The sequence below is a fragment of the Hippocampus zosterae genome, chromosome 1, assembly GCF_025434085.1.
Source record: "Hippocampus zosterae strain Florida chromosome 1, ASM2543408v3, whole genome shotgun sequence".
In the NCBI taxonomy this organism is placed as follows: Eukaryota; Metazoa; Chordata; class Actinopteri; order Syngnathiformes; family Syngnathidae; genus Hippocampus; species Hippocampus zosterae.
In genome coordinates, this window is record NC_067451.1 from 40,495,450 (window position 1) to 40,513,534 (window position 18,085).

Below are 18,085 nucleotides of genomic sequence, written 5' to 3' on the forward strand. Positions count from 1 at the left end.
ATGTTTCCTGAAGTCCACGATCATCTCTACAGTTTTGAGCGTGTTCAGCCCGAGGTTGTGTCGGCCGCACCAAAGCTCCAGCTGCTCCACTTGTTGGCGGTACGCAGACTCGTCGCCGTCTTTGATGAGACCGATGACCGTGGTGTCGTCTGCGAACTTTATGAGTTTGACAGCTGGATCTGTTGAGGTGCAATCGTTTGTGTAGAGAGAGAAGAGCAGTGGCGAGAGGACACATCCCTGTGGGGCACCAGTGCTGGTAGTGCGTATTGATGATGTTGTTGCTCCCAGTCTCACCTGTTGTGTCCGTCCCGTCAGGAAGCTGAGGATCCACTGGCAGATCGTAGGGGACACACCGAGGTGGAGTAGTTTGGGGGTGAGGAGTTCCGGGATGATGGTGTTGAACGCAGAGCTGAAATCCACAAACAGAATCCTTGCGTAGGTCCCTGTGCTGTTGAGGTGCTCGAGGATGTAGTGCAGACCTATGTTGACTGCGTCTTCCACAGACCTGTTTGCCCGGTAGGCAAACTCGAGAGGGTCCAGCTGGGGTCCAGTGACGTTCTTTAGGTGATTCAGCACAAGGCGTTCAAAGGACTTCATGACCACAGACGTCAGGGCGACAGGCCTGTAGTCGTTCAGTTCCGATGTTGCCGATTTCTTGGGAACTGGGATGATGGGAGACTGTTTGAAGCAGGATGGGACCTCACACAGCTCCAGGGATCTGTTGAAGATTTGTGTGAAGACCGGAGCCAGCTGGTCAGCGCAGACTTTCAGGCAGGAGGGGGACACTTTGTCGGGCCCCGGAGCTTTCTTGATCTTTTGCTGCTTGAAGAGCCGTCTCATGTCCTGTTCGTGGATCTGTAGTGGAGAAAAAGAGGGTGGGGGGCTAGGTAGAGTGGTTTCTGGTAGAGGTGGGTGTGTGTGGGAAATGGGGGTGTCCTTTTCAAATCGGCAGAAAAACATGTTTAGTTCATTAGCAAGACCCTTATTGTTCACTGTTTGGGGGGATGGCATTCTATAGTTAGTGATTGCTTTCAGGCCATTCCATACAGATGCAGAGTCGTTAGCAGAGAACTGGTTTTTCAGCCTCTCTGCATAGCTTCTCTTTGCGATGTTAATTTCCTTTGTCAATTGGTTTCGGGCATGTTTGTACAGTGCCCGATCTCCACTTCTAAATGCGGCCTCTTTCTCTTTCCTGAGTTGCCTGAGTTTGGGAGTAAACCATGGCTTGTTATTGTTGAAGGAGCAGAACGACTTCGTTGGTACACACATGTCCTCACAGAAACTGATGTATGATGTTACAGTGTCTGTGTATTCATCCAGTGTGCCCGTTGAAGTTTCAAAGACGCCCCAATCAGTGCAGTCTAAGCATTCTTGTAGAGCTAGCTTTGCTTCATCTGTCCATTTTTTCACAGTCTTAACAACCGGTTTAACACATTTGAGTTTCTGTCTGTATGTAGGTATTAAGTGGATTAAATTGTGGTCAGAAAGACCCAATGCTGGGCGGGCGACCGATCGGTATGCATTTTTGATTGTTGTATAGCAGTGATCTAGAATGTTGCCTTCTCTGGTGAAACAGTCTATGTGCTGCTTATATCTGGGAAGTTCACGGTTAAGATGTGCTCTATTAAAATCGCCCAAAATGATCAGGGGTGACTCTGGGTATTTTAGTTCGAGTTTGTTTACTTGTTCGGCTAGCGTTTGTATCGCCGTGTTAGCGTTAGCTTGTGGCGCAATGTAAACACCGACTAGTAAAAAGGAGGTGAACTCACGTGGCGAGTAGAATGGCTTGCAGTTTAAAGACAGCGACTCCAGGTCCGGGCTGCAGTGTGCGTCGAGCTTCGTGACATCAGTGCACCATTCTTCGTTGATATAGAAGCAAATCCCACCACCTTTCGATTTCCCCGATAGGTGCGTGTCGCGGTCGGCTCGGAGAAGGCGGAAGCCGGGTAGATGTAGCGCGGGATCTGGATGGCGGTCACTGAGCCAGGTTTCAGTGAAGCAGAGCGCAGCAGAACGTGCAAATGTTTTGTTGGTCTTTGTGAGGAGAATAAGTTCATCCATCTTGTTTGGCAGAGATCGTAGATTAGCAAGATGGATCGATGGGAGCGGGGTTCGAAATCCGCGCTGCCTGAGCTTGACGAGCACGCCGGCTCGCTTCCCCCTCCTCCGGCGGCATCTCCATGCTCCGTACAGCGCAGCCGCTCCGCTCGCGATTAGCTCTGAAAAACCTTGTGGATTTTCGTGTGCTGGTGAAAAAAGACCGAGCGTAGACTCCCCAATGCGCAGCAACTTTTCCCTCGTGTAAGTAAGCCGCTCAGGGTCGCCAAAAACAAACGAAAATGACAAAAACAGGGATAATACTAGGGAGCGTGTGACCGAGGCTGCCATACCTGTCGGTGCCTGATGACGTATGTATGTATGGTCAGGAGCTTTCGGGTCCTAACGTCCATGGTCTGAATCTCTTCCTTTGGCCACCTTATTATTCCTGATGTGTATTTGATCACTGGCAGGGCATAGCTGTTTATTGCCCGGGTCTTATTCTTGTTATTGAGCTGGCTTCTTAGGACTTGCCTCACTCGCTGGAGGTATTTGGCCGTAGCCGCTTTCCTTGTGGCCAGTTCGAGGTTGCCATTGGCTTGTGGTATTCCGAGGTACTTGTAACTGTCCTCAATGTCTGCTATTGTTCCTTCAGGGAGTGAGAGCCCTTCAGTGCGGACTACCTTTCCTCTATTAGTCACCATCCGACTACATTTCTCAAGCCCGAATGACATCCCGATGTCGCTGCTGTAGATGCTGGTCATGTGGATCAGGGAGTCTGTGTCCCTTTCGCTCTTAGCATACAGCTTTATGTCATCCATGTAGAGGAGGTGACTGATTGTAGCTCCATTTCTGAGGCGGTATCCATAGCCTGTCTTGGTGATTTACTTGGCTTAGGGGGTTCAGTCCTATGCAGAACAGCATTGGGGAGAGTGCATCACCTTGGTATATGCCACATTTGATGGACACTTGGGTAAGTGGCTTGACATTGGCTTCAAGTGTGGTTTTCCACATCCTCATTAAGTTCGCAACGAAGGCTCTTAGGGTCCTGTTCAACTTATACATATCCAAGCATTCAGTGATCCATGTGTGTGGCATCGAGTCATAGGCTTTCTTGTAATCAATCCAGGCTGTGCACAGGTTGGTACGTCGGGACCTGCAGTCTTGTGCGACTGTTCTGTCAACCAGGAGCTGATGTTTGGCTCCTCTGGTATCTCTACCAATGCCCTTCTGTGCTTCACTCATGTATTGATCCACTTATCTTAGCCGCAATGATGCCTGACATGAGCTTCCATGTTGTGGAGAGACAGGTTATTGGCCGATAGTTGGATGGGACCGCACCCTTTGAGGGATCCTTCATGATCAGGATCGTTCGCCCTTCGGTTAGCCATCCTGGGTGAGTCCCATCCCTCAGCAGCTGGTTCATTTGTGCTTCTCGGCGCTCATGGAGTGCTGTGAGTTTCTTTAGCCAGTAGGTGTGGACAATGTCCGTGCCTGGTGCTGTCCAGTTCTTCATATCTGAGACTCTTTGCTGACTTTTCCAAGATGGCGCCCGAGTAGGCAGCCTTCGGCAAGTGCTCTTCAAGAGCCTTGCTTTTTTGTTCTTTTTTGCTGTTTTTGTCTTTTGTTTTGTCACATGTTGTTTGTTGTTTCATTGTGTGGACCCGATATGGACTGTTTTCAGCGCTTTTTGGCCACGACATTCGTCAAAGGAGTAGTATCTGTGCTTGGTGGTTGCGCCTTCTCGGCAGCACGCCTGTACCAGCACAGATTTTGATTGGGAGGAATGTCGGCGCCATTGACTGTCGGTGCTGGACAGACCTGGGGGGCTTGTGTTTTTTGCGCCAGTAATGGGCAGCATTTTTCACAACCCCGATTTGTTCAGTGGCTATGTCAGCGCTGTTGGACAGTCGACGTTGGTGCGGCTGGATGGATGGCCGCTGAAGTTGAGGAGGAGGAGAGAGGAGCGTTGGCGAAGAGCGCCGATGCGTATTTGGAACCGTGAGTCGCCGCTTGGAATTGAAATGGATTTCCATGGGACAGGAGAAGTGAACCAATCTCTTTTTTCGTCAATGGATGCTACAGCTTCTTGTTGACTTTGAAACTTAGCTTGTAGCCGACGTGTGCACATTTTGAGCATGACGTCTCTGATCCACTGGTTAAAGGACACTTTGATTCTCTCCTCTTTCATCTCAAACTGCTTCAAACAACAAAGCGTGTGACGGAAAAGTGGTTAGGACTGCACGACTGTCCGTGTTTTATGTTATTTGTTGTGTTTATTATTTTACTTAATGTTAACTGTTTTGTTAAGCGCTTTGTTACAGCTGCCGCTGTTGTGAAAGCGCTATATAAATCAGCAAGTATTGTATTGTAATGCTGTTCACATTTTGACATCAAGACATCATCTGTAAATTTCCCCAGTGTGGGACGAATAAAGGATATCTTATCTTATGAGACCAAGATGACAATTAACAATGGATGAACAGTACTTGCCATTGTGATGCTTCAAACAGGGTGTTCTCAGACACAGGTTGCCACTGAGCTATGAGTATCATCAGCAGGTTGCAATAGAGATAACGAGAGACTGGAAGAGTCACAGAAAGATGTAAAAGAGGAGGTTCTTTGGCAACATCCCATGCTGATCCCCGCGAGATTGTGAACAATGCTCTGAGAAACCGGATGATGAATGCCACTCAATTCCAGGCATGTTAAAGGGAGGTGACAGGCACCCAAGTGTCACGTCAGACCATTCGAGACAAGTTACATAAGCGTGGTCTGCGTGATTGACGACCTGACCACACCATTAGGCACAGGCGTCATCGTCAAGGAGCATTTACACAGGTGTGTTGCAACAGAGAGTCGGAAAACATGCAGGGCAGGGGCCCTCCATGACCTGAGTTTGACATCTATGTTCTCAAAGCTCTGTGGTAAGCAAGATCTGATGTAGCACCCAAATGTGGGGCACGAAAAATATAGTTGTGGCTCTGATGAACCCAAGTAGGGTTCTTTAGAAGTTTCCATAAATTTGCAAACTCTTTACTGACAAACTGTCATGTCAGAGGACCCTGTGTTGACCTAAAATAGTCTCTTTGCAGAAGATACATTTCTGGGAAAGAACTTATTTATTAGTCATATTTTTTGTCACAGAGCTGAAAGAGGCTCACCACAAGAAAGATAGAACTGCTTTTTGTCAAAGACAAGGGTAACAGGAGTCCTTTTATTTTTTTAAATAATGTGTGTTTTTGAGACGCAAGGAAATTTCTCGATCAAAACCAAAAAAAAAAAACTACGGTAAATCTTTTTTCCAACAACGATCACAGTTTGACCATCGCCGCCATGTTGTTTTGATGTCGCATTAAGTAATCTCGCAAGGCGAGATTGGCGAGCTTGGCCTTCACCTCGCGGGAAGCAGACGATTTCCAAGTTGTGTAACGTTAAAACAAGTGTTGCGAACAAGTATTGTGAAAGTTGATTGCAGCGATATCACAGAGGAAGCAGCTAAAGTTGGATAGCCTTGCATCATTGGAAGCACAGAAAAGAGAATTTATGAACTCAAAGACTGAACCATTGGATGAATTAAGAACCTATTTCTCAACAAATCTTGTATGCCTGATTTTTTAAATTTTTTGCAGCATTTGTTTATAAGAAATAAACCTATTATCAATGTATATTGTTGTTGTTTGTGTTATTATCATATGCAATTGAATAAGTAGACCATTTAAGAATTCAAAATTTGGGACTCTCTAAATGCATAATGAGACTCGTACCTTTCTGATCAGTGAGTCCCTGGGACTCGCAGGACTCAAACTGTAAAATGATCACTGCAAAATTATCAAAAAAAATTTTTTTTTTTCATTCAGGGTGTCCCCCGCCTAATGCCCGAAGACGGATAGGCTCCAGCACCCCCCCCCCAACCCTAGTGAGGATTAAGTGGTTCAGAAAATGGATGGATAGATGGAAACTACATCTTTTCTTCGATTTGATTCTTCTTGGGACAATTTTTCCTTTGATCACCACCTTGGTCCAAAGATAATTTTGCGTTTAGTGGAACTCTATTAACAGTGGATTACAATTTTCTATGGTAATTTTCAATTTTCTATAAAACCACACGCACTCAAATTGCTTGTCCTGCAAGTACAGTAACGATGCATGAGTGCCGCTGACTAACCAGGAGTTGCAGAACATCCCAACCCAAACCTATGGGAGGTTTTGGAAGGAGAATCTACAACTACTATACTTGCAAAGAAGCAAGATGGCCACAAGAAGGGGTGAGGCAGACCACGGACCGGGACTCTCTCTTGAGGAGCCCCAGCCTACCCTATCTGTAAAGAAATCTCAGGATTACATACTTTGCTTGTTCAACTTGTTTTAGATCGAAGAGAACAGGAACCCTGGACACCAAAGATAAGAGGAGTGATTGAGGAATTAAGTCCATCCACCCGGAAGCAGGAACTCCCAACAGTAATGGTGAATCATTTTAATTTGAATAAACTGGCTGAGATGATGGTGTATCGTAGTAATCTATCCTGATGTTAGCACTTCCAAGAAACAAACAGATGGACACACACACGCGCACACACACACACACAAACACACACACACACACACACACACACTTTGATTGTTGCCCACAAATATGCCTTTACTACACTGTGTTGTCAAAATACTTGGCGTCACCATCCGTTTGGAAGATCAACTCAAGGCTACTGGTACATAGACAAAGCCCACAGAGACAGCAGGATAACATGCAAACAGGGCTGAAATGAACAAGGGCCCCTGTTGCTTAAGCTTGTAGCACATTAACAATTTATCACCAATATAGTCTTTTTTGCCCATCTCATATCCATTTAGATTTTGCTCTCCTGATTGTTACTGTATGCCAAGAAATGTATCTCACACTAATGAAAAACCTTTCCCTCCTTGTCTCTCTTAACTACATTCTTTTTCACTGTTCAAATGTAGCCCTCAGTTTGGCCAAAACACACATGACTTCTTTGTCTCAAGGGAGTAGTCAGGTCGAATGATCAGTAAAGTGACATCTTTATATCACTAATCTTCTGTGGCAGGTCTATTAGCCAGCCCAGAGCTTTCCAAACCATTTTCTATCAAGGAGAATTTTCTCAGCTGTCTAGTTAACGTCCCCTTTCTATCTATCTTGTCCAGATCATCCATAAAAACGTCATTCTACATTCTCACCATTCCAATCACGAAATTAGACTCTATTTAACATGGCACCCCCTCAACTACCTTAAGATACAAAATTATTTTTCTACAAAGAACAACCATATACAGTAAAAGCCACACTTTATTTGTGGGGCCCAGGAATGAAATAACATACTAATTTAGGGACGATAAAGACACAAGCAAATCCATCCGATCCAGCCTGATGATCCAAATGGATCTAGCAGTTGTAATGGGGAAACCAGCTTCTCATATACAGTACAATGAAATCAATAAAAGCCCCTTGAACAAGTGTGTGCCTCCAGTAACAGTTTATAATTATACGCGACAAACTATATATAGAGTACATAGAGTATATGTCAAACGATCAAACTATTTAATCGAATTAAAAATGCAAATGTCATAATTAACGCAAATTAAAATTAATCGTGATTACTCACATTTTCCTTTTTTTTGTCCTATTTTTTCCCGTTTTATTGCTCTCATCAACATGGAATAATGAATTAGTTTTCTATGTGCAAAATGCAAATATTTACTGAAACAACGATTTTCAATTTTACATGAACATTTTTCACTTGGAGCAGTTATTCAAACATAATCTCTCACACAATATTACTGTCTCCCAACAACAGTGAAAAAATATTTTGCCACACAACAGCTCCTTTAACAGCGCTTTTTCGGGAATCAAAACAGAGCAATATAACATTATAAAGTGCACATCTAAGGTAAACTAGTACTCAGCCTGTAGTGGATTTAAGGCATGGTTGCATATTTCGTTTTTCTCAAGTTTGCCTTGAACACAGCATTCAGGCTATGTTGATTCTGTTGGTCCTTCTTGCGCGCAAGTCTCTCTATGGTTTTGTGTAGACATCATTTCAGATGACTACACTTGTTTCGAGGCACAACACAACACTGGAGACATTTTATTTTCAGTGTGTTCGCTACAACTGCCCCGCTGAACTCTCGACGTGCCTCAGCGCACAGTCACCGTCAGATGAACACAGAGAAGCTCCACCCCCTTTATTTATATGGACACGGAACACGGTAACCTGCCACACAAAATAGTTTCAAAAAAGTAACAGTCGCGTCAGTGGCATATATTGTACTCAACAGGCTAACTGCTCTTTATTCACCAGAAGCTCATCAACCTCGTCTCTTATTTCTCTCCCAAAACAGTGTATTCTCCCGCTTAGTGTACCTTAGCCTTCTCCGCTACGTACAATCTCTGTACACAGCTTGTAACGGAGGCTCTCGCTGGCAATCCGTAGTGGAGTCGTTAGATGCCATGCGAATGATTTCAGCTTGAGCCAAGCTGTGGACAATGTTGACAGGCTTGCATGCAGTAGACATATATTTTTACAGTGCAAAACAAATGTGCAAGGACCTGTGCAGCGCGCTTGTTGTTTTGTTTCTGGTTTATTTATAGAGCAACGTAACATCCGCTGTGACGTGTGACGCATTAATCTCGCGAGAAAAATTTTAATCATGTTAAAATTCATTTAAAAACGCGCTAAACTGACAGCTCTAAATATATATATATATATTATTCAGTGTATGTATGTATACAGTATGTTTTTATTGTTTACATGTACTATAATATGTCTGCCCGTCTCAGTACAATGGGGTGCAGAGCCTTCAGTCGCTCTGCCCCCAAACTCTGGAACTCACTTCCTCCCAACATTCATATTGACTCTCTTTCCATATTCAAAACCCAGCTCAAAACCTACCTATTCAGACTTGCCTACCAGCCTTAAATCTTTCTTTCTTTGTTTATTATTTTATCTGTGTTTTACTATTGCTCTTGGTTGTACAGTGTCCTTGAGTGTTATGAAAGGTGCTTGCAAATGTGATGTATTATTATTATTATTACAGTACATGTATATGTATGTCTGTATATATAGATAGAGAAAAAGAATCAACCCATGAAATTTGTACTACGAGGTGGATATGCTAACCAGTCAATGATCCCCTTAATTTTATGGGATACTTAAGTAACTAGCGGCAGAGTTTGCAGTGCAGAGGTGCAGGTTTCAGTTCCAGCCTTCATGTGTGGAGTTTGCATGTTCCCCCGGTACCTGCGTGGGTTTTCTCCAGGTGCTCCAGTTTCCTCCCACATTCCAAAAACATGCATTTCAGGCTGATTGAACACTCTAAATTGTCCCGAGTTGTGAATGTGAGTGCGGATGATTGTTCGTCTCTGTGTGCCCAGCAATTGGCTGGCAACTGGTTTAGGGTGTCCCATTCCTACTGCCTGAAGAGCGCTGGGATTGGCTCCAGCACCCCCCGCGACCTTTGTGAGGATTTAGCGGATTGGAAAATGGATGGATGGACTTGACTAACTCTCAGTTCCAAATACGTGTCTGTGCTCCGCACCAACGCTCCTCTCCCCTTTCTCCTCATCCTCGACTCCACGAGCCATCCATCCAACCGCACGTAGGCTGTCCAAAAGTGCCAACATCTCTGCTGAATGGGGCTGTGACAATTGCTGCCCATTGCAGGTGCAGAAAACACAAGTATCATGGGGCTGTCGAGCGGCGACGGTCAAATAGCGCCAACATTCCTCCCAATCAAAATCTGTGCTGGTAAACACGTGCTGCCGAGAAAACGCAGCCATCAAGCAAAGATTCTTCTCCTTCAACGAATGTCATGAAAACGGTCCTCAACAGGTCCACACAAAGAATAACAGACACCATATCAAAAAACAAAAGGCTGCCAACTCAGGAGACATCTTGACATTTCTCTCAAGAACATGTTGATAATCTTGGAATTTCACTAAACCGTGCACAGATTCAAGACACCCTGTGCCAGACGCAGATACTTCCAAAACAAAGTTCTGGTTGTCAAAATCGGAAAAAGAGGACATATTAAGATTTTGAAGGCAATCTTTTCAGTGGTAGCTTCAAATATTCAATCATGGTCTGATCCGTCATCCATCATAAATCAAGCTTCGGCGGCACATAGAGCCGAGCCAATCAGAAGCCATAGTAGCGGAACCAATGAGAGGATGGATAAATTCACTTGTTACAGGGCCTGCGAGTGAATCTACAGTCTGATTGGCTAAAATAAGAACCAGCAATTTCAGTGATGTGTGTGTGTGTGTGTGTGTGTGTGTGTGTGTGTGTGTGTGTGTGTGTGTGTGTGTGTGTGTGTGTGTGTGTGTGTGTGTGTGTGTGTGTTCGACACATGCTATCGAGGTCCAGAAGGTGTGGGAAATAATATGTGGATCGAAGCTTAAATCTTATTGGACCAAAGAAAAAAAACCCCAAAAAAGCCAAAAAGAACTCCAAACATTTTTAATGACCCACAGAGGTCTGGAATCCTCCGTCTCAAAGAGGAAAAGAAACAACTGTTATGGACACAACGTTCAAAAGCAAACATCTGTGATGATATGGGCTGTGTTTAGTGCCAATGGCATGGGTAACATACACCTCTGTGAAGGCACCATTAATGCTGTAAGGTACATCAAGGTTTGCATCGCTGTTTTTGCATCAAAATTAATATTTTGCACCTCATTACTGTATTACATATTAAAAAACAGCTGAGAATGAAAGGCTGACCGTCCAAAGTTGTAATGGGTATTGGAAGCAGTTCTCATGTTCATTTTCAAAAACACCCACATTTTCCAATTTTAAATTGCCTAAAACTAATTGTCAATTCTTCACTGACTGCAGCAGCCGAATGCTTTGAGGCAGTAAGAACTCAGAGAGCAGATTCAACTTTCAGGAATAGTGAAAAATCTGAGGGAAAGCAGGAAAAGAATGGATATCTGGACACACACTGGAGCCTAATTTCGTGAAGTAGGTGGGGGACACCCTGAAGTGGTTGCCAGCCAATCGCAGAGCACACGTAGACAAACATCCACGCTTCCACTCACACACCCAGGGACAATTTAGAGTGTTCCATTCACTTGCCATGCATGTTTTTAGAATGTGGGAGGAAACCAGCGTAGGCTGGAGCTGGAATCAAACCCTGCAGCCCGAGGCCGACATGCTAACCAGTCGAACACCATGCCGCCCTGCACTGCTCTTATTGATAAAAAGTTCTCTGGATGCCGTTTTCTTTCAATTGCTTGCATTTAACCGTTTTTTTTAATACTTTTTGGGGGGAGCTTTATGGAGAGTAAATTTAAAAAAAAACTTTAAATAAATTTGACTTTGTAGAATTCATTACAGCGAAGCTTTTTAAAATAAATTTAGCTTCTCGACAAGAAAAAAAGTTTACTGTTATATACCAAATTAATTTAAGGATAAAAAACTATTGTTTTATGTGTGTTTAAAAACTGTTCATTCATTGTATTGTTATATTTTATTGTTTAATAAAATCCTTGCTTGAGTTCCCTGAACTTGAAAGTTGCTCTTCAAATGAAAAATATACAGTATGTATGTATTTTAAACCGTGTGTGTATGTGTGTGCGAGTGTGTGTGTGTGTGTGTGTGGGGGGGGGGGGGGGGTAAGTGTAGATAGATTGATCGACAGAGCGTCAGACAAAGCGATTGATCCTGCAGGAGCTCAGCAGTAAGTTGAGGTAAATTTGAATGGTTTGAATCTGTAACAAGATGTAAAAGGACCAGGTAATCATGTAAAATTACTGCATTGATTTGAGAATAATGTCATGAAAAATGTGGAATCGTGAAAAATAGTTCCCAAGATGTTTTTAATGAGCTCAACTGCTCAAAGTTAGAAAGATGAGCTTTTTTTGTTGTCCATTCACATAAATGTATTTGCTTGTTGCTGTTTTTTTTTTTTAATTCATGAAGAAAACGTGGGGTTGTGGGACAGCTGGGAAATCTTGGACTGTGGAAAATAGTTCCCTGAATGTTGAACATTTTATGAATATTTGGAAGTTTGAATTGATTGAGAAATGTGGAATCCTCTTCAACATTGACACCATAATGATATATTTTTGTTTCAGCGAGAAAAAAAATGTACATTGATTTTGAGCCATACTGTGTTGCATTTTGGAGGTTCCTATATTACAATGTGCAAGGTGGGAAGGTGAACATGGGGAGAAAATAAAACCTGTACTTGTGGTTTTTGCATCAAAGACTTTCAATATGTGTGGTGGTCTGCAGGCTCTCTCTAGCGGTACACTAAAGGATTACAGCCAAAGTAAAATGCAGTTATATTTTTAATTTTTGCAATCATTTTGCATTTAATCTTTCCGAATTGTTTGTTTAAAAGCATTTAGTCCGGTGCATTGTTATTTTACTGTTATGTGAATTAAAGTTTAATCGAACCATTATTCAAACTTTTTTTCCCCTATGTTTAACCGAAGTGTGTTTTTATGTTCAAACTGCATGTTAATGCGTCTTATAATAATGTTAAATATCCCTTTTAGAAATAAAATCTCTGCACCACAGAATTTCTGTGTTGGCCTTAAGGGTGGTGCTTTGACAGCCAAGCATTAATTGGGTGATACTTTGTGCAAAATGTTTGAGAACCACAACATCTAGAGTAGAGTCATCAATGTTTTAGATAAAATAATATAATTAACTCATCATTCAAAGTCACATTTAAAATCAACTTTCACAAAATGCTAACTCACCGTTTTGTTAACTCTGTTCTGAGAGTCAATGTTCAACTTGGTCAATTTCAGCAGGGAAGCTTCGAGGGAGCTTTTAAGATACAGTGCTCGACTCAAGAGATGCTGATTAGCACCAGACTTCGTGAAGACCTATGAACACACAAACAAATGCACCTTTATCCGTTGCCAACATACACGTGTATTCATCAGATTACTCCAGATTAAAATCATACTGATGCCGGGAATAATATGGGAAGAGAATAAAGCGGGCTGGGGGCGATTTGGGGGACAAATTTTAAACAATAAAATTATTCAAATATTGCTGATGAAGCTCAAATGCTTCGTCTTTGAAAACCAGGAGTTGGATCTCCCCAAAACATCCAACCTCCCTTCCCCCAAATAGGATGTTTTCTTTTTTAAATACACTCAGTATTCCCATCCCCGGAATTCAATGGAAAGGAATATCCTTCACCCGGAATTAAAACCTATGGACTGCGATATTACGTGTTACCGGAACTTGCGTAAGCGGCAATTCCACTACCCGTAACCCTGATGGAGGTGGAGTGCCGCGGGAGCTTAAATACACGCAACGCCCACCCGATGCGACGGAAAAGACACAACGCTGAAACACTTCGCACTTTTCGATCATCAGATTCAAAACGACGATGTGTGAGTGAGTTTTTATTGCCGTGCGTTTTACTGTCATTGTGAATGATTTTAACTTTATTCACTCACGTCCTGGAGAACGCGGCACGAGCTTGAAAGCTGCACCCGCTCGACATGTCCAAAGAAACGTGTTCGCATCGCCGTTTTCATTCATCAGATTAGAAACGAAGATGTGTAAGCAACTTTTTATTGGCGTGCGTTTTACTGTAATTGCGAAAGATTTTAACTTTATTCACTTACGTCGTGTAGATCATCGCATCGAAACGTAGAAGAACTGTAACGACTGGAGCGGAGCGAGTGAAATGCATCCGTTTGAGCGAGGCTGGACACAAAGTTAAAAAGATCCAGCAGACGCAAATCTACGAAACTTTAAAAAACAAGGCATCGATTCAACTCCTGATGACAAGCCACCATCCAGCAAGGAAGCAATGCAAATGGCAACAAAAATCCTTCAGTATGCACATGAATTACCAGACAACAGTGATCAACGGGACAGTTACTTGCAACTAGCAAGAAAACTGTATGACACGCAGGCAAACATTGTCATAAACCAAAGAATGCATCCAACAAAACAATCCAAAATACAGTACACATTTTTTCCCAAGACAGAAAAAATAAACATTAAAATACTGTATGTATTTTACTGTTGTGTTTTTTTGGGGATACACCTGGATTGCAGTTTTGGTTATATAAACAGTTTTTGGACAGTATAGTTTTGTATTTTATTGATTGTGTTGTTACACGTGCATTTTGTCAACATACTTGCAGGTTCATAAAGGACATGTACCATGCTCATTTCCCAAATGAGGAATAGCTGTTATCAGGACAAATTAGACGGCGCAAACACGAGTCCGTACTAGAGAATATTTACTGTATTGAAAATCTCCGAATCAGTGAATCCACAGGCACAAACTATATGGGGTTCCATTGTTGACTGGAAAATAGAGGTCGACAGTAATCCCTCGTTTATCGCGTTTAATGGGGACCAAAACCACCCAGATAAACGAAAATCCGCGAAGTTGCGTCCAATTAACATAAACGGGTAAAAAAAAGTTTTTTTTAAACTCCGCAAACTGTCCGCGAGAAGCTGCAATACAACAGCAAGTCACTTAGAGCAACATATAAAATACATGTACTGTACACCATTATATGTAAAAATAAAATGATAATACATTTTATTTATAAGCGCAAACAATACGGGTTGAGCAGCGGCAGCCAAAACGCGCCCGCGTTCACTCAACCCGAAAGTCAGAAAGAAACCACAAGGGAGGCAGAGGGGGAGAAAAAAACCCCACGCTCGAACTACCCTCATTTTGAGGATAATTTGAGTGAGGCAAAAAAAAAAAACTCCTGCACAAGCATATGACAATTACAACAGGTCACAAGACAAAAACAATGAAGACGGTGAAACAAGGGAATATATGAGGGAGGGGGTGATGGTGGGCGACTAGCTTCTGTGCATATTTTCATCAGGGGAAGGTCGAGATAGCAGATGTTGTTTTGGTAGCAGGCTACCCAAGAATTTAAGACAGCCTTTAGTGGCGTCGAACAGCCAAATCTGTGATTTCAGTCAATATTTGAGCACGGATTCCAGTTTCTCCAAGTTGTTGTCCATCCTGCAGTGACGCTCCAAAACCGCAACAGTTTGTGGTTGAGCACAGTCTGAGTGTTGGACATCCGCGTTATGCCATCCTTTGACCGGCAGCCTCTTCCAATAGAGCCGCTCCCGTCGGTTGAATTTTTCGATAGATCAGGAAACTGCTCACACTAAACTGCAGCATACCCGAAAATGTAGATGTCATCCACATCCTCAACGGGCAGTGTTGACAGGCACACCATTCTCCACTTCCTCCAAGGATCTAGGGTGTACCCAGCAGCTAAAGTCCCAGAGGGGCAAGTAGGCTCCCCACTGCCTGCTCTTCTCATCGAGAAAATGTTGTCAATGGCATCAAGAGACCAGCCAACCAATTCCATGTTTGTTTTTAGGTTGAAAATACGAAAGGAGGCTAGGAAAAGTCAGACAAAGACAGCACATGGACTGAATGGCGAGCAGGGAAGGGTGGGGGTGGGGTTGGGGGACCGGATAGAAAGCAAAAGCGTCCGCCTTCGTCGAGAGCCAAGCAAGAAGTGTTTGAAAAAATCTGTGATACACTGAACCCGCGATGAATGAACCGTAAACGTCCCAAGTGATGGAAACATCAGAAAGAAGGAACTAGAGAAACTCAAGAAATACCAAGGGCTCAGAGAGGGGCTGGAGAGAGCCTGGAAGGTAAAGGTGACAGTCGTGCCTGTGGTGGTCGGAGCACTTGGGGCAGTGACCCCCAAACTAGATGAGTGGTTGCAACAGATCCCGGGAACAACATCGGAGATCTCAGTCCAGAAATGTGCAGTGCTGGGAACAGCAAGGATACTGCGCAGAACCCTCAAGCTTCCTGGCCTCTGGTAGAGGACCCGAGCTGAATGAGGGACAGACACCACCCGAGGGGTGAGAAGAGGATTTTTTTATCTATATATGTACGGTATGTAGTGTATAGTATATCACTGGAAACAAGTTTTTTGTACATCCCTACAGTTAATATTTACATATACAGTACTAGCTGGTTCGCCGCCCTCCGGGCGGCTCATCAGCTAGTTCCTGCGGAAGGCTGGTAGGGTGGGGCTTCGGCCCACAAAAGTGTTGTTGCTTGGTTCAACTTTTTGTTCATCTTCATTGCTTATCGCGAAAATAAAGATGTTTAGCTCTACTAAATAACTAACAATTTCATTGCAATGCTTGTGGGTAGACAACATTTTTTCGCCAAGATGCCCGCGCGATCGTAGTGAGCCACTGCCTGAGCGGCGCAGTAGCGGCGCACAGCGGCGCGGTGAAGTAGGTACGTTTTGAAAAGGGACAGACGGAAGGACAGACCGCGTGCGGGACGACGCGCAATATATATATATAGAAGATGACAACTGGTTAATTTATTCATCAGTGATGTTCTACATCTGGCGGCCCGGTAGTCCAGTGGTTAGCACGTCGGCTTCACAGTGCAGAGGTACCGGGTTCGATTCCAGCTCCGGCCTCCCTGTGCGGAGTTTGCATGTTCTCCCCGGGCCTGCGTGGGTTTTCTCTGGGTGCTCCGGTTTCCTCCCACGTTCCAAAAATATGCATGGCAGGCTGATTGAACACTCTAATTTGTCCCTAGGTGTGAGTGTGAGCGTGGATGGTTGTTCGTCTATGTGTGCCCTGCGATTGGCTGGCAACTGATTCAGGGTGTCCCCCGCCTACTGCCCGGAGACGGCTGGGATGGGCTCCAGCACCCCCCGCGACCCTAGTGAGGATCAAGCGGTACGGGAGATGAATGAATGAATGAATGAATGTTCTACATCTACAAACCTGAACCCATCGGCGCACAGCTGGTAGGTGCTTGGTTGACAGTAGTCTTTGTAGATCTAACAATGTGGAAACTACAGCTTCATTATCCTCCGTCTCTTCTACATGAAGACCTGTCAAATAAAAATAAGACGCATATGAAAATCCTACTATTTCCACCTCTATTGAGGAAAGTAATGCAATTACAAGACAAATCAATTGAAAAAAAACCCATTTTATACAAGAAACAATGAAAGGTATTAATATGGTTAAAAAAAAAACAAGAACAACTCACAGTGAACCAAAAGCTTTGAATTAAACTGATGAGTACTGTGTTGAAATGACAAGTGTTTAAAGAGAAAAAATGCAATCTAAAAAAAAAAGAACATTAGACATTTTTGAAAATGCCTCATTACCATTTTTTTCAAAAATGTTTGAAAATGGAAAAAGATGGGAGGGGAATATATATATTTTTGGTTTAAATATGGTTTCTGTCACAGGACAAAAATGACACAAACATTATGAACGTTTTCCGATGCTGTAAAAAGCCTGCGACATGTCGGGATGTCAGTCAGATGTAAAAAAAAAAAAAAATTAAAAAGGTTATTTTCATGTACAATTCACCATGGGTATTTGCTAAGAATGGGAATCTGAGCGGCTAAGAGAAACATTTTTAAACGGTACACGCGAGCTACTTTGTGTGAAAGTGTGTCCCGTGCCTCGTTCATCTTGGCCGTTGCAGATTACCAATTAACGTAATACCTCAAAAAGGTTTTTTTCTGAACAGATTTCTGCTGTGTGTGGCGTGTTCAGATTGATCGATCTCAAATAGGGGATATTCAACATGTTGGATTGTTTTCACCTAACTTCTGACTTTTTTGGTGTGCCCCAAGGACAAACAAGCACGCAGCGGTTGACAAGTGACGTGCAGCCAATGAAAAAGGGATGAGGTGTTAAGGGAGTAAGGCGGGAAAACCAAAATCAAATGGTCCGGCAGAAAGTACCGTATTTTCACGACTATAAGGCGCCATTAAAAGTCTTAAAAATTTTCTCCAAAATGGACAGGACGCCTTATGGTGCGGAGCGTCCTTTGTATGCGCTGAGTTCCAAAATCTGACTGAAAGCCGACACGCTGTTTATATAGAGAAAATGCGGAAGTGACTGTGGCCAGGCATGCGAAAAAGAAGTCGGCCAATCAGAGAAGGGTGGGCGTGTATATATACATATGGAGAGGGAGAGAGAGAGAGGACAGGCAAGCTGGGGAGCAGTCCGCGAATGGTGAAGGGTGGGCGTGTAAGTGGACGCTAAAGGGATGCCGCAAGCAG

At 43.5% G+C, this 18,085-nt stretch overlaps 1 protein-coding gene and 2 long non-coding RNA genes across 3 annotated transcripts in view; 2 read left to right on the top strand and 1 right to left on the bottom strand.

The window, feature by feature from the left end:
- Nucleotides 1-18,085, top strand: part of LOC127608648 (uncharacterized) — a 78,955-nt gene that overhangs the window by 56,769 nt on the left and 4,101 nt on the right. The window lies entirely within an intron of this gene.
- LOC127608471 (UV-stimulated scaffold protein A-like) overlaps nt 1-18,085 on the bottom strand; it is a 96,843-nt gene that overhangs the window by 49,925 nt on the left and 28,833 nt on the right. Inside the window, exons 7-8 of the mRNA XM_052077562.1 lie at nt 16,785-16,894; nt 12,764-12,892 (exon numbers count right to left, since the gene is read on the bottom strand). Coding sequence (XP_051933522.1) covers nt 12,764-12,892; nt 16,785-16,894 — 239 coding nt within the window. The remainder of the gene's footprint in view (nt 1-12,763; nt 12,893-16,784; nt 16,895-18,085) is intronic.
- LOC127608680 (uncharacterized) lies at nt 13,422-14,199 on the top strand. The gene is made up of 2 exons (XR_007964308.1): nt 13,422-13,582; nt 13,658-14,199. It is a non-coding gene; the product is annotated as an uncharacterized LOC127608680 (long non-coding RNA).